The sequence below is a fragment of the Amblyomma americanum genome, chromosome 3 (genome assembly GCF_052857255.1).
Source record: "Amblyomma americanum isolate KBUSLIRL-KWMA chromosome 3, ASM5285725v1, whole genome shotgun sequence".
In the NCBI taxonomy this organism is placed as follows: Eukaryota; Metazoa; Arthropoda; class Arachnida; order Ixodida; family Ixodidae; genus Amblyomma; species Amblyomma americanum.
Window position 1 is genome coordinate 72,405,508 of NC_135499.1, and position 16,732 is coordinate 72,422,239.

The window sequence follows — 16,732 nt, forward strand, 5'->3', positions numbered from 1 at the left end:
TGCTGATCATGGTGCTGAAGTGCATAAAGGTTGTGTTGCATTACTCCTATCCCTGAGAAGGATGCAACTTCAGTGCACGTTAAAGAACACTGGATGGTCGAAATTTCCGGAGACCTTCACTGCGGCGTCCCTCATAGCCTGTGTCGCTTTGGGACGTTAGAGCCCCCATGAAGCCCTAAGCCTTGAGAAGGAAGTAGTCTACAGATAGCTTGCTTAATCTGGCTTTATGAAATTTATACATGATGGAAGCCAGCAGTCACCAAAACCAAGGAGAGCGTAGGGGACGTAATTTTTTCTTAATTTTTTAAAAATAATTTGTGGTGTTCATCACTGGGCGCCTAAAAGGGTAATTATTTTTTAAAAATAACTGATTAAAAAGCAGAAGAAGCCCTCACCGTTCGACCACGTTCCTACGTGGCACTCGCGGTAATACAGGACGTACTAAGTCCGCCGCTATGGACGAGGGTGGCGCTGGTGAACTCTCTCAAGGTTCACTTACACTGCACGTAAATACCTCTGAAAACAGAAGATTGGACAATCGTTGCCGTAGCTCAGTTGGTAGGGCACCAGAGGTCGTGGGTTTGGATCCCGCCGGCATCATGTGGTTGTTTTTTCTTCGGCTCTCTAATCAATTATCTTTAAAAAAGTAACTGCCCGATTAAGCTCTCTTTGAAGAACACCGCCAATTATTTTAAAAAAAATTAAAAATACATCCCTTATGCTCCTTGGTTTCGGTGACTGTTGGCTTCGGTCGTGTATGTCATAACAAGCCCCTCTTTTCCTTTCCCTTGTCTGCTTTATGAAATTTATGCCTTCAGGGTTTGAAAGACTGCATTTTATGTCTCATGTGTGACTGGCAACTTCTTTTTTCGTTGAAAATAAGGAAGGGAAGATTCTTGAAGAGATTGAAAAGGAAGGAAATGAAATAGGATATGGCAATTTTTTTTTTTTTTGTGGATTTAACTCAGCTTCACTGATTTAGTGCAATTCTCTGGATCGCCATCTGGAATACTGGCTATGCTCTGAAAAGGATGCTGTATCTTAGTGCCCTCCCCCATGCATATTTTCTTTGGAAGCAGTCTACTGCATTATTTTTTTTTAGCAGCTGTAGTTTCTTCAGAGTAGAGTCTTTTCTTTTTCTTCAAAAATTAGCAGGTCTACATTAATTTCTTATTCGTGGTGAATACCAAGGCTACGGGTATTATTTTTCATATTGTTACAGCCCTCAAGCTTTCCAGCATTCTTGCACAGACCCTTAAAGGCTGCACGTCAAGTCACACACCCTGCATGCCAAGCAGACACACTTGTCTGCAATAATTTTCATAGTATGGCCATTGTCCTTTTTATAAAGCATGCAAGGCTCTTCTGCACTGCCAAACAGTGTCAGGTGTTTCTTCATATTTGCTCACGGTATTTGTTTGCAACTGAAACCTTTATTCAAAGCATCTTGGTGTCTTCTGCATGGGGTTAATTAGAAGTCGCCAGCCATTTTTCTCAACATTGTTCTTGAGCAGGCATCTGTGGCTTGTGTCCCGTGTTTTGCATGCTTGGATCATTGTCCCCATCTTCTTAACTGAGGCCCTGCTGTCTTGCCCTGTGCAGTGAACAGCCTGGCTGGCGAAGGCACACTCATCTTCCCTTGGCAGGACATCCTCCTGTACGTGTCACTGTGGGGCCTTCAGGGACAAGGTGAGTGCAGGCTGTCGAGACTGCTAATAAATGGCAGAGACAAAGTATTAAATTGCGGCATTTTAACTGCAGAGCCAAGGCCTTTGCCTTCTGGCCATATAGTTATGTCATCTTTAGCGAGTCTGTCGGGTTGTCTGCGAGGCAGACACCATTAGCACTCCTAATGCTGCAAGGAACGTGCCTCAAGTTGGCCGAGGGATTCACAGGGCAAACTGTAAGTCCTAATGTGCTCTTTTGTAGCTTTCTCACTGTTTCTCCAAGGCAGAACATAGACCTAACCATTTCTATCTTCCTGTCTTAGTTTTGCTTGCATGCCATGCTACTTGATGCTTTGGCAAGTGGCCTCTGCGGCACCTCTCTGCATGGTTCTCATTTTCCTCACCAGGTGGCAGCAGTGTCTTGTCAAACTTGCGTTCCTACCTGTGGATCTCTGTGCAACAGTTCACAGTTAAGGAGATTGAAGTGGAACTCTACTCCCACCTGCACAAGTGAGTGCACTAGAGTTTTTATTTTTTAAACAAGTTGCTTCTTTATTTCACCTCTAGCCTCATGCGCGCTTCTGTCTCACCTTTTCAACTCACAGTTCCAGAACACATCATATTTCTTGGCTCACTGCTCGCGTTTACTGATGGTTTGCTTCAATTGCGTTACAGTAGACTATAATTAATTAAAACTTCAAGGGACCACAGATTTGTGTTTGAATTATCAAAAGTCCATCTTAATGTGATCAAAGACTGAATGCAAATGATAAAAATAGTATTTTGGGTGTACTTCTCTAAGCAAATACAGTAGAACCCCGCTGTTACGTTCCTCACTGCTGCGTTTTCCCGGCTGTTACGTCGTTTTCGTCCGGTCCCGGCATAGCTCCCATAGGATCCAATGTATTGGGTACCCCGCTGTTACGTTGTAGCTGTGAAAACGTTCCCGCATGATACGTCGCAACCTGGCACCCCGAACCCGGCCGGGCAACGCACGCCAACCGCCATTTTGACGAGTCTTGGCCAGGCTTGGCTACGGAATTGGCTACAAGACCATGGCCTCCAAGATCACCCCCTTGCACGCGCGTGGGGTGATCTCGAAGGTCATAAAAAGCCGCACGCGAGTTGAAGAGATTGCCACTAGATGGTCACTGCCTCGTCAGCCGAAGCGAGTAAAACCCGCGGGCCCGCAGCAATCCAGTCTTTCTTGTTTGTGCGGTTCAACCCATCCGAGTCGTCCGTGTCCTTCCGTCAACAGCTACGCTGCCTACGCCTCGTCAGGCCTCGCTAATCCAGTCTTTCTTGTTTGTGCGGTTCAACCCATCCGAGTCGTCCGTGTCCTCCCGTCAACACCTACGCTGCCTACGCCTCGTCGGGCCTCGCTAACACCGCGAGCGATTTGTCGTCCTTTGATGGCGTTGCGCAAGCGCTAGGCGCTTTCTCTCAAGGAAAAGCTGGATGTTCTCAACGCAGTCGACAGGCAGCCGGCGCGGAAAAGAGTCGGCATCGCCAAGGATCTTAATCTGCCACCCTCGACGCTTAACAGCATCGTCTCGAAGCGTGCCGAGATACAAGGGAATGCCGCGCTCTTCGGCCCGAAAGCTAAGCAGGCTCGTGGCGCCAAGTATGGAAACCTTGACGAGTCGCTTCTTACTTGGTTTAAACAAGCTCGCGCTGCCGGTGTTAACTTCGACGGCAGCATTTTGCGCGAGAAGGTGATGGAAATAGCCGACCGACTGGGCATCAGTGAATTTGCGGCGTCAAATGGCTGGATCGACCGTTTCTGGAAGAGGCACGGCATCGCGTATAAGACGGTATTCGGGGGACCAGCAAGTGTAAACTTGGAAACAGTCGACGATTGGAAGGCCACAGTATCTGCCATAATTGAGGGGTATGAGCCTCGTGACATTTGCAATGCCGACGAAACGGGTCTTTTCTTTCGGGTGCAGCCATCCAAGTCGTTAAGCCTGAAGGGCGAAGCATGCCACGGAGGCAAATGCAGCAAAGAACGATTGACGGTGCTCCTTTGCTGCAACATGGATGGCTCGGACAAGCTGAAGCCATGGGTAATCGGAAAATACCGAAACCCACGGTGCTTAAAGAACATTCGCCTGCTGCCATGTCACTATAGAAGCAACATTCGTGCATGGATGACGGGTTCTTTGTTCGAAGAATTTCTTCGTTACTTCGACAACAAGGTGGGTTCCCAGTGCTGGAGTGTTGTCCTTTTTCTGGACAATTGTGCTGCCCACCCGAGAGACCCGTCGTTTCTTCAGAACGTTAAGCTTGTTTTTTTTCCTGCAAACACTACAAGCCACTTGCAGCCGTTGGATGCCGGCGTCATAAAGAACTTAAAGCACTCGTACAGGAAGTCCATCGTAAAGCGCTGTCTGGCGCGTACTGATCGCGCACACCAGCCTACGATCGTTTCAATACTGAACGCTATGCACTACTTCGCTTCAGCGTGGATTGCAGTGAGCGCGTGAACTGCACAGCACTGCTTCGCGCGGTGTGGCTTTCGCATGGACAGCGGAGAGGAAACTGCCACGGAAGCTGAAGAGACTGAAGCAGCCTCTCATGATCAAGAGCTGAGTGAAGCTTTGAATGCACTGGGTGCCACGGGAGTCGCGTATGACGACTACGTCGCCGTGGATGCTGCTGTCGTGACGTCCGAGTGTCAGAGTATCGCCGAGATCGTTGCAGACTCGGTCGCGAGTGAAGCCTCAGACTGTGATGACGACGAGGAGCACGAGCCGCATGATTCCGGGGAGTTGGCGGACCCAAGCTTTAAAGAAGCCGTCGCGGCTCTGGACCTCCTCCGCAGGTACGTCGCACCTCAAAGCGACGCTGAGAGCAATGCGGCTTTCCAGGCCATCGAGAAACGTGTGGTGTTTTCCAGCGAGCGGAAAAAACGGCAATCGATCATTCTCGATGTTTTAAGACCTAAGCTCACCTGATGTCGAAATAAATTGTTTCAAGGCAAAGCTGCACTGTTTTCATTAATTTTCGGACCTTTCCTCACTGTTGCGTTTTCCCGGCTGTTACGTTTTTTTTTCGCGGTCCAGTGAAAAACGTATGAACGGGGTTCCACTGTATAGCTAAATGGATTAGCACAACATAAAATATGTGTGAAAGGCAGTGATAAGTTTGTTTACTCAAGTGTGGTAGTAAAAAGTTATCATTAATGCACTGGTTTCACAATAGAGTAAAAACCTCAAGGGATGAAGAAAGGTCCGAATCATCTGAAGGTAAAAAAGTTGAATGGCTACAAAAAAAAAGACTTCCTGAAAGTGTTTCATACCGCAGCAAATTTAATTGATGAAAAAATTGTAGTGGTCATCTGCTTTTAAGTGCAAACTGCATGGCAATGACGGTATTTCGCAATTCCGTCATTCTGTAGTGCATGCCCACTGTCGAGAGTATCAAAGCGGAACTGCTCCAGAACAGTAAGGCCTTCCTTGGCCTCCTGCACAGGTGTGACACAGTAGTGGTGAAGCCACCTCACCAGCAGCAATGGTCCTGTAAGGAGGATTGACCACACAATGGGCAGCTCGTAATGAGCGCACATTATTGACGCACAGGACCATGTGGACAGACCCAGGGGGAACGGACATTTGTGCTGGAATGGCGAGACTCCTTCTAAAAAGAAGAAAACAAAAAGACCAGCGACACATCAATTGGCGTCCGAACCAGCGCGCAGTTGGGCTTAGTTCACAGATGCATGTCCGGCAGCCGCAATCGTCGTGAGCTGGTAATGAAGCTCAGTAAACGAAACTATGCCGTGACGGGGCCACTCCGATCGGCGCAGCCCCCCTTCGGGCCACTTCAGAGTTAACCGGTTGGGAGGTCTGGATTTTCAGTTCATGCAGCGCCGCAGGCCTGACTTCGCCGACCCCGGTCGAGGCTTTTTCGCGCGCCGGGAGCATCAGAGCAAGACAAAATACAGTAGAACCCTGCTACAGTAAACTCGGTTATAGTAAAAACTCGGATATAGTTAATTGAAGCTGTAGTCCCATTTTGCCTTTCATAGATGACTGTACATTTATTTTTTTCTGTTATGGTAAAAGATTTTTTTTTTCGAAGAAGCGGCTATAGTAAAGAGCGTCGGCCGTGGTGATGTACTTCTCGCGGAATGATGACATCGTGGCACGCGCGATGTCTAGGATCGCGAGGCCAGTAGATACGAAATACTTAAAGCCGTTATCTGCCAGACAAACTCGACATTACCACCCTAGTTTTCTAACCCCTATATTCGCCAAAACAGACACCTACAAGTTTTCATTTTTCCCACGAACTATAATAGATTGGAATCAAATAAACCAACCATTGCCCCATGAGGTCTAACCAATTAGTGCTATTTCTGTCTATTTTCCACTGTTATTTCTTTCTTATTTCGCTCACTTGTACGCCCACCCTGCTTGGACTTAGTGTCCGCAGTATTTCATGAATAAAATAAATAAATAAATAAAACGGCGCTCGTTGAGGTGGCTTCACCACCAAGTTTGAAAGCCGCGCGGAGAAGCGAACTTTTTGGAGACCTTGAGGCCGCGAGGCAAAGCGCGCACGGAAAAAAGTAAGGCTGGCTATGAACGTAGCAAGAAGGCGGCGCGAGTCGCTAAGAAAGGAAAGCCAGTAAAAGTGCAGTGAGGACTAGAAAAGGGCGTGCGTTCGTAGCACGAAGCTCGGGGAAGCGGCGGCAAGAAGCGGAGGCGCAGCGGCACTGCGTAGGTGGTTTTGCCGCGCTTCACAGTGTCGCGCGCGTTTCTTGACTACTACCTCTTAAATGACGCTGAGGCCACGGAAGACGCCGCCTTAATCATGCGAAGCTTTAGTTTTCACATGGAATCAAACTGGCATTATAGTTTCATGTATGTTATCCACTTACTCAACGTCATCCTCAACCAGCAGGGTACAGAAAGGAGGAAAATTGAGAGAAATGAGGAAAATCGCTCGTGAGCCCGGCCGCGACCGCTTGCCTTGTCTCTGGCGCCTGCTCCTGTGGACCTGGTCCTCCAGTGGCCCTTCGACCCGCGTCGTCTGAACGACCCGTGACAATATTTGTAGCCGCCTTGTATTCGTGCAAATGCAGAGTACTTCCACAAGGCGTAAACTAAGCTGAAGATGTGATAACATGTGATTACTGAAAATAAATAATTGTCGCATAAAGGGACAGTAAGAGCAGGATGTAAGGTATTTCTAAGTGTTTCTTTTATAAACCAGCACTTCATGCTCAGTAAGTAGCCAGACAGCATAGTTACAGCATAGTTATATGTATATCTAAGTGTTCCTTCATAAACCAACACTTCATGCTCAGTGAGCAACCAGGCAGCTCTGTTATTGTCCATGGCATAGTCAGAGCCAGGCCATGACCAATAACTGATATAGTAAAGATTTTTGCTAGTCCAAGCCAGCTTACTATAGAGGGGTTCTACTGTAGTTTGAATTAACCGATTTTAAGAAAAATCGCGGTACGAATTAAACGACTTGAAATGCAGTGAAAATATAGCCAGCCAACCAAATTGTGAAATTTGTTTTAATTAACCAAAAGTATGAATTATCCGAGTTTGAATTATCGTTAGTCTACTGTACTTGCTTTAACTTAATGTCATAAAGTTTGCCATGTGCAACTGTCTTGGCATGGGACACATTGTAACAGCAGTCTGAACCCACATCAGGTGTGGAAATTCACGTTCATGCTCACAGGCTTATCTAATTGCACCTTCAATAAACTTCCACTAGGGTTGCCCCAAAAGCACCACTATGCAGATTGATGCAATTTATTGAAGATAAAATTTCACTACGGTGCGCACCAGTCCCATTTTTCAAAGCTGCTGTTAGGTGGACAATTACGACTGTCTGCGCTCCAGTGGACGGTGACATCGTGCACTGCTAGTACCTGATATAGTGTGGACTAGAAAACTGTAGAAGAGTTAACTGCTGGGCTAGTTGGTGATCATACATATTAAAAAGATTTTTGCGCCAAAACAAGACACACAAGAAAGACGACGACACCACGGGCGCTCAGTTCAACCGTTTAATGAGGGTGAGAGCACTCGACATATATAGACGCTTTACAGCGCGGGAGCATGGGCGCCGCCATATTTGGTCACGTGACCATTTCGCCATCGCCGGCCTTCGGGCCTTCTCGTTCCGACGGCTGCCAGCGCGCTGGTGCCCGGCTGCAAGACGCTTCTCCGGCTCTCGCTGTGCATAACGAGCTGTCGGAGGGCACGAAAACTTAGTGTGAGTGCTCATAGAACTTGTTGGTACTGGAAAATGTTTGGTTCAACCAGCTCATTTACTTGCCTTCTTCAGACCGTCCGCATCAGCTCGAATTTGTCAATAAACCGCGGTCAGCTACCTGCGCATTCATATTTATTCAGTCAATTCACCGTATAACACTTTTTGTGGACCGCATACCTTGTTGTCTAACTGCAGATTAAAAGCGGGGCAATGCCTGAGGGCTTGCTTTTTAGAGCTCGATATTTATGCCGAGTGAAGGAATACGGGTTCACAGCTATTAAGAACGTTCACTGCTCAGCGCTGTGTACACGACTTACAACCGAACGTACACGTGCGTGTGATCGCCGAGGTATTTACTTTATCCTCCGTTAACATTCCGGCTTCCAAAATAGGAATATGCACGTTTTTCAAGGGCCCCTTCAGAAGCTCGGCGACGTTCGACTGTGCTTTGTTGCTCTCAACACCCGCAGATTTAGCCAGCAGATGTAGCCGCAGATGTAGCCGCTGTCCCGTGCATTAGCGTACTTCTGTAGAGCTTTGCATTGGGCGAAAGAATTGCACGTCGAAGCGCCTCCTCTGAGGACTTTTGCAAAAGCTCCATTGCCGCTTCCACCGTGCTAGCGCCAAGTACGCACGACAGTTTAGTGAGAACTGTGCCGACGCCCAGGAAGCATTTATTGCAAAGGTCTAAAATAGCACCGATTATATATAAAGAAAAATTATTTAATGGAAAAACATAATTTAGCCGGCGTTCGAAAATCACTGGCATGGTACTCTGCAAGGGGAAGGGAATTTTGGAGCTAAAGACTGGAGGAGAGCGGTGCGGAAAAGGTAAAATAAAAGGAGGAGAAGATAAAATGCGACCATTAAATGCGTATTAAGATGAGTCGGCGAGTAATAATGTAACGTATTCAATGTATTGGGTCAGTGTTTGTAGAAGATGAGAAAAGTTAGAAGCATGTACGCTCGTTCTGCCATTCCCTCAGCTACTGCTGTCTCTGAAATAAATTGGCGCATGGCGTTTGTGATATGTTTATGATTTTTTTGTGGAACAATAAATTAACGTTCTGTTCTCCCTGAAAGCATCATGAAGTCGCAAGACAGCTCCTCAAAAGACGGCGGCAATTGTGCCGCGAATTTTCCCATATGTAACAAGTGCGACTATGATACTAGACCACAGGGACATTAGCTCTAGATATTATTTCAATACGCATGACATCCACATCACAGCCGGACTGCTTGAGTCGCTTGGCGTTCGTACACAAGCTGCGCAGCAGCGTTTCGCACTGAACGCCGATGCTGCTAACGACGGCTCCGAAGGCCAGAAGTGGCGGTCATCCTAGTGGCGCCACCTGTCGTGGACAGAGCAAACTGCTCTCTGCAAACGGTCTATAGCACTCCAAAACCCCGCTCACCTTCATTATTTTCTATATCTTTTGCATGCTCCCTAAGCCGGTCGTTCACACAACACCCCGTCTGTCCAATGTAGGATTTCCCGCAAAACAGGGGAATTTCATATACGACGTTTGTGGCACACTTTATAAAACGCTGGCCATGCTTCTTCTGACAGTCAAGCATTTGGCTTTTGCAAGTAATGCGATGGCTTAGCTGGGCAAGCTTTTGCAGTGTGGAGTACCCCACCGGTACATTATACCGGTTAGCCACATTTTTCAGGCTGTGCGTGACTTTATGGATGTAGGGGACCACTATAGGTCGCTCTTTTCCCTTCGACTCTTCCCTGCTTACCCCAGCCTTCATCTCCTTCAAGAGCGTTTCTGCCACAAGGACCAAGACCGACTCAGGGAAGCCAGCTGCAACGAGACTGCCCAATTGGTTGTAAAAACTGGCTTGCATCTCATGCACACACGACTCCCGGAGCAATGACTCCAGGCAGGGGTTCGCGATGCCTCTTTTGACTATCTTTGAGTCGGCCGAATAGTGCGGCAGGAGCCCTTTTTCCGCACGAGGGGAGTAAGGTCAGCAAATGGGCCCATCTGAAAACTTTAACTGTAAATCTAAAAACTGAAGCATACCATTATCTGGTAGCTCATTAGTAAAACTTAGCCCTTTGTCCAGGTTTCTAAAGTCATCTAAAACACTGCTCACTGTAGCCTCATTCAAAACGGAGCACTGCTTGTTTAAAACCACTAAAAAGTCATCCATGTAACGAAACACTTAAGGACTTTCTCATTAATAAAATGGTTAAAACGATCGTGTAGAGAATGATCGATTGGATGATAAAAAGATATTGCAAAGTATAGGGGCTAAGCAAGAACTTATGCAAATGCCTTTCTTCTGCAAGTAAGGTTGCTCGTCAAATAAGATAAAAGTACTCCGGAGATAAAATTCTAAAAGGGCTAAAAACTTATCAACAGTGATACCAGCGGTGTTTTGGAAAGCCACCGGCCGCTCTCATTTATGCAATCTTTACAGAAGCAAACAGGTCTGGATAGGGCACCGAATAAAAAAAGTCTTCTACATCAACAGAAAAAGCATAATCTACGTCATTCTTCTCTTCGAAAAAATGGGCTACTTCCCCTGAACGTTTTGTAAGAAAGGGGTCAGTTATTACAAGGCTATTCAAACTTCTCTGAAGTAACTTACTCACACAATGTAGACACCAGACATCACGTGAAACATTGGAAGCCTTCTACATCAAGAAAGCGGGTCCGAACTGTGTAATTGACACATTGGTTTTCCTTTACGAGGCTGAGCTAAAGTTTCTATTGCACATACTCTGATAAAATTTTTTACTTCCGTGTTGCCTTGTACTCGTGCGCATGCGCACGGTTTTGGAGTACTATATATGTCGAGTGCTTTCAGCCTCATTAAACAGTTGAAGTGAGCGCCCATGGTGTCGTCGTCTTTCTTGTGTGTCTTGTTCTGGTGAAAAAATCTTTTTGGTATGTAGAAGACTGTAGGATGTGGTTTCACAGAGCTTGTTCTCATGCAGCCTGTCCATGAATTGGCACTTGGGCCGCAAGACGGGGGAGGTGCTGAAGGTCCTGGACCGGGGAACCAGCAGCGTCACCTCCCTGCTCAGGTAAAAGGGACACGGCAACCAGAACATCATTGGGTAGGGGAGGCCACCTTTCCTCTTGCAGATCGTTTGAAGTGGGAAAGCAGCGTTGGGAGAGCAGGGTCACAAACAGTATCAGTTCGGGTGTGGTCTTATGTAACAGGAGCGTAAGAAGCTGCAGTAGAATCTCTATGATACAATTACAGTTGATCCGAATTTCGGGATGATACGAACTTCGAAAGTGTCTTGGACGGTCTACATTGTACAGAATGCGTTACATTTTGGGATTATACAAACAATTTTGCAAGCCGGCGCGGAAGATACGAACGCGTGACCAACCACCCGTGCATGCTGCCGCCGCTGGCCTTCTCTACCTCCGCTTCCCTTTCACTGGTCTCGATGGGTGTAAGCTACAGCGCATTGCCTGTAGCACCCCGACGAGTCAAGGTGAGTCGCGTGCCTGACAGGGCTACGTCACCCACTTGTTGGCAGCTTATTGGCCTACCGAAAAAATTGTCTCGTAGCTGCTGGGAGCTGGCCAGGAGTCTGCTGCCGCTGGCTGCACCCGTCCATTTCCCTCGTTCGTCGCTGCCATGTGCATTTCGACAAGTGCAACGTGGTCTGCCCAGACGTGACAAAGACTCGGGCTGTGCAAGCGTTCATGTTGCGGAAGCGGAAGGCTCTTTCTTTTAAGGAGAAGCTTGATATATTCAAGAAGGTCGATGAAAACCCAACAAAGAAACGTGTCGACTTGGCAAAAGAGTTAGGGCTTGCACCGTCGACACACTGCACCATTGTTGGGCAACAAGATGTTATCTTAAAGGGTGCTCAGAACTTCGGTGTCAACGTGAAGCAGGCGAAGACGGCGCTGCATGTTAGGCTGGAAGAGGTCCTGCTGACATGATTTCACGAAGTCACAGTGGCCGGCGTCACAGGCGCCGACTTGTGTCGTCTCTGGTGAAGGAAAGAAAGTGGACGAGTCAGCTGCCGACTTCTGGCTGAACACGTTGCCGGCTCTGATTTCAGAGTATGCGCCACGCGACATATTTAATGCCGACGAGGCGGGCCTCTTCTTCAATCTGCAACCGGAGAGGAGTTTGTGTGTCAAAGGCCAGGCATGCCAGGGCGGCCAGAAAAGCAAGGAACGAGTGACAGTGCTTTTTTTGCTGCAACGCTGACGGCTTGGAGAAGCTGCAACTTACAGTCATCGGTAAGTCCAAGCAGCCGAGGTATTTCCGATCAGCAGGACGTTTGCCTGTTTTGTACAGAGGGAACCGGAAGGCCTGGATGATTGCAGATTCATTTCGTGAGTTCCTCACAAACCTGGACCGTAAAATGAAATCAAAAATCAAAGGATTTTGCTTTTTACCGACCAGTGTTCTGCCCACCCAAAGCAAATGACTTTGAACGACATCACATGTTCCTTCCAGCGAACACTACCAGCCATCTGCAGCCACTAGACGCTGGAATCATTCGCAACGTTAAGCATCACTTCAAAAGACTTTTAGTGAGACGTCTTTTTTCGAAAATTGAGCACAAAGATGTGAATTTGCAGATGAGTCTGTTATACGCAGTGCACTTCTTAGCCATGTCTTGAGACAACGTGACTACAGGCACAATCTCGAATTATTTTCGAAAATGTGGATTCAACATGGGACTTGATGCGGCTCCGACGGGATATAATCAAGAGCCCGGTGAGGATTTCATGATTGAAGGCTGGGACAGTCTCGCAACTCCAGCTTCGGCTCACGACTCCTTAACCGCGGACGACGTTGCTACATGTGGGTTAAGAACCATGCAAGAGTTAGTCAGCGAAGCAGAGGGAGGTGAACTCGAGGAGCTTGACAGCGATAGTGTAGATGCCGATGAATCAGACCAACGGCCATCACTGGCAAAAACCTTTCATGCTCCTGATCTCCTGTGCCGAACTGTCGGTGCTGGCAGTGTGAGCGACGAAACTGCTGCATGGTTTTACGCATTTCAGACGGGGCTGGTCAGCGACATCGAGGGCGGGATAGTGCAGAAGTACATTCCAGACTTTTTTTTGGGCAGGAGTAGTTAAGCATAATAAGTTTTTGTTCATTTTCATGGTGAAGTTGGCTTGTTTTGGATCATACGAATTCGGGATATTACGAATATTTAGCGGGCTTCCGAGTCGGGATATTACGAATATTTAGCGTGCTTCCGAGTCGGGATATTACGAATATTTAGCGTGCTTCCGAGTCGGGATATAAGGAATATTTAGCGTGCTTCCGAGTCGGGATATTACGAATATTTAGCGTGCTTCCGAGCAATTCGTATCATCAAGATTTTACTTTAGTTGGTTTTGGTTCATTCTTGATTTTTAAGGTGCCTTAAAAATCAAGAATGGAGAGCTGTGCAGTTGGCATTAGCATTTGTCCCAAAACAGGGAAGGGCCTCATTTGTGAGCATTAGTACCGTAGAGGGCCATCACCTTGCATACTTAATCATCTGCAAGGGAAACTCATGTGCGAAGCCAGTGCATGTCTTTGCATTTTTATTTGAAACGATAATCGCAGATACAAATGCAAAGTCTGATTGTGGGTGGCTGTATAGAAGCATTTAATTGAAAATAAAAAAAATATGAGGGGTGGGTGTGTGAGCAATGCATAATTTCATTGTCGATGATGCTCTTTTCTCACAAAGGCAAGCAGGGGGGAGCAGGTGGCTTTGGACATAAAATTTAGATTTACTAGTTTATGCACCTTTTTGCACTGATGGCATGTGTTGTGTGCTGCGGTATTATTTTCTAAGTACATGTGTAGGCACTTCATTGTCTGTTGATGTACCCTAAAAACCTGCGTATAATACGAGGTTTAATTCCAGATTTTAGTATACCTCAAATTCCCACTATGCATTATATGCGAATCAAAACAATTTTCGGGCAAAATCCGCAGTTCCGGTTTCGTTATTATCAAGCGCCGTTACCACCATGCCTAGAGCAAGAGGCACTATCTAGCGATGGCGTAGGTCGGTACAGTTTCGATTACGATGCCAGGTCACTGCCTTCACTACGCTGACCTGACCTCACAACGCCCAGGATGCACCTCGCATGATGTCAGGACCGCGAAAGCAGTCCTTGGCTGCTCTTAAAAGGAAAGTATTGGTAGCTGCCAAAAGCATTGGTACTGCATCAAGCGCTGCTACATGGTCTGGATGAGGTAGGGAGAGCCTGCAGTTACTGCCACCGGACGCGGCCCTCTCCAGCCACGCTGTGCAGTTGGATGGCGGACGCTTTGACTAGCATTCCCAAGGCTCACCGGTTGTAATTCTAAGAAATGTGGCATATAAAACTCGCTTGACAATGTGTACCAAAGATGTACTCAAGATGTGTTTCTGTGGAAAGATATCTCTGACAAGTGCTTTTCGAAGACAGTACAACCGACGACAACGATCACTAAAGCACCGACTATGGACACTTCCGAATCTTGCGCGCCTGTGCACCCGCGCGTGTGCCAGAACCGGTCTGTGCATGCTCGCGGCGCAGAGCACGCGTAGGTTAAGTGTGGCGCCTGATCTGTATCTGCCAGATATTTGGCGCCTGCGCCACACGCGTCGCATCCGGCGTGCCGGCATACACAAATAATCGGTGGACGTTCAGCTTTCGCGACTTCCAGAACACGTTCGAGCTGACTGCCTTACTTGCATTATAAGCGGATGAAAACTTTTTTTTTTCTGTTTTTGCTATCCCCAAATTGCAGCACGAATTATATGTGGGTTTTTACGGTAATTGCAGGTTTGATGGCATACTGTCTGTCTGGTCAGGAAGCATAGCTGAAGAAGTTCATGAGCCACTTACCATGATCAAAAGGAAAAATTTATGTTGCTTTAGTACTTATTTTATATTGTGAAACGTTGCACATAAGTCTGAAGTCAAATTGTGATCATTCTAGCTTTAGCCGCCGCGGTGGCTGAGTGGTCATAGCGCTCGGCTGCCGGCCCGAAAGACGCGGGTTCGATCCCGGCCGCGGCGGTCGAATTTCGATGGAGGCGAAATTCTAGAGGCCCGTGTAATGTGCGGTGTCAGTGCACGTTAAAGAACCCCAGGTGGTCGAAATTTCCGGAGCCCTTCACTACGGCATCTCTCATAGCCCGAGTCGCTTTGGGACGTTAAACCCCCCTAAACATAAACATTCTAGCTTTGGCTTGCCAGCCTGTACAACAAAGCAAATATGGGAAGCACACTACACAAAGGCTAAGGACATGGGACAGTGCATGTCGTGTTGTCCCGTGTTCTTCACATTCGCTTTGCATGCTTTCCGCTGATTTTGTCATGTGATTGTGTTCCAACTGGCTACCTACCAGTTCCTTTTCTTCATGTTCATGGTTTTTTTTACATTAATTTGTTTGTTTTTGCTTGTTTTATGTCACACACGACACCTCAGAAAGTTTGCTCTCTGTAACTGATAGCAAGACTTCAGGGGCAACAGCTGAGAGCAGAAAAGAATTTATTGGAGCCAATTCTCTCCACAGCTATATCCTGTTCAATATCCTACCGGCAGTGGCTGACATTGTGGTGGCCGTCATCTACTTCACCGTCTCATTCAATGCCTGGTTTGGGCTCATCGTCTTTCTCACCATGGCCATATACCTGGGTGAGCTGCAGTTCACTGTATGATCACTGGGTAGATCAGAGACCTTGAATGCTAACTTGTGTGTACTGAAGCATGGCTGTAATGAATCTCATTGTCGGTGTTACGGTTAAAGTTCAGTAGTTTTGCCCCTGCTCGGTGAGCAAAATTTCTACCGCTCTAAAGAACATTTCTGGTGCTGAAACGTGCCACAAAGCACAAAAGAAGTGTCCCTCCGATTATGAGCCCATTCATGCTTGTGAGTCGCGAGCGAGGTGAGCTTTCGGCAACGAACCGGGCTGCTCCCTGGCTGCCGTAGTCGTCGCTAAGCCTAACCGTTTCACATCGGCCAAAGCAGACAAAACTCTCGAAAGCGCACGAACAGCGTCATTCCCAAAGGTGTTCGCTTCAAACGAGAAGGCGCCCCGCAGGTCGGGCTTGCAAGCGTGAACAACGGTGTTGTCGAGCTGCTGCCTGGTTGCAAGCGACTGCTGGTCGCACACCCTTTGCCGTGTTCGACGCGAGAAGCTACGTTAACAAATCGGGAAGACGACTTTGGAGAAGCCGGTCTAGAAATTTGCTTGCCGCTCGTCATAATCGGCCTGCATTGCACTTTTCACGGTGCAAATCGACCGATAACTTGCTGAAAACACGAAAAATCCGAGCGTCGCCAACGGTGAGTCAGGCTATCAACATGGCGGGTCAACGCAACCACAGTGTTTCCCCGGCGACTTTCTCGAGCCGGTCATGCTCGATTCGCGCCATCCAACCAGACAAACAATCTCAATGCTGGGTAGGGTCATTGAATTTTGTTCCTAGACATCTGTATTAGCACAGTGTCGTCGACAACGGTGCGCCAAAAACTCAATAGCAAACTTCACAGCTGCACAACTCGGGGAAAAAAAGAAACTGCCCAGTAATCAAGCGAAGCCCTTGGTGCAAAGCCGTTCAGTTTTTACAATCGCACTGCGTACCTACACTGAGTGGCTAATTGTTTTTTGAGCACAACAAACACAACCTCAGACTCGAGCCACGACATTTCCTTGACCCCCCCCCATGAAAGCGGCCACTGCCTTCAAAATACCCCGAAATATATAAAAGCGACCACTGCCTTCGCGATTCAAAATACCCTGAAGGTTGAATGCATAGGCGGCGACTGCGGACTCGTGCAGTGCTTGCTCAGATTAGAACAGGGGTTGCACGCGCCCAGT

The 16,732-nt window shown here is 47.5% G+C and overlaps 1 protein-coding gene across 2 annotated transcripts in view; it reads left to right on the forward strand.

Annotated features, from left to right (window-relative positions):
- Nucleotides 1-16,732, forward strand: part of Hmt-1 (ABC transporter ATP-binding protein/permease Hmt-1) — a 76,173-nt gene that overhangs the window by 19,572 nt on the left and 39,869 nt on the right. For both annotated transcript variants that reach the window (XM_077657474.1, XM_077657473.1), the window contains 4 exons: nt 1,603-1,689; nt 2,075-2,177; nt 10,864-10,953; nt 15,424-15,545. In XM_077657474.1, the coding sequence (XP_077513600.1) occupies nt 1,603-1,689; nt 2,075-2,177; nt 10,864-10,953; nt 15,424-15,545 (402 nt within the window). The remainder of the gene's footprint in view (nt 1-1,602; nt 1,690-2,074; nt 2,178-10,863; nt 10,954-15,423; nt 15,546-16,732) is intronic.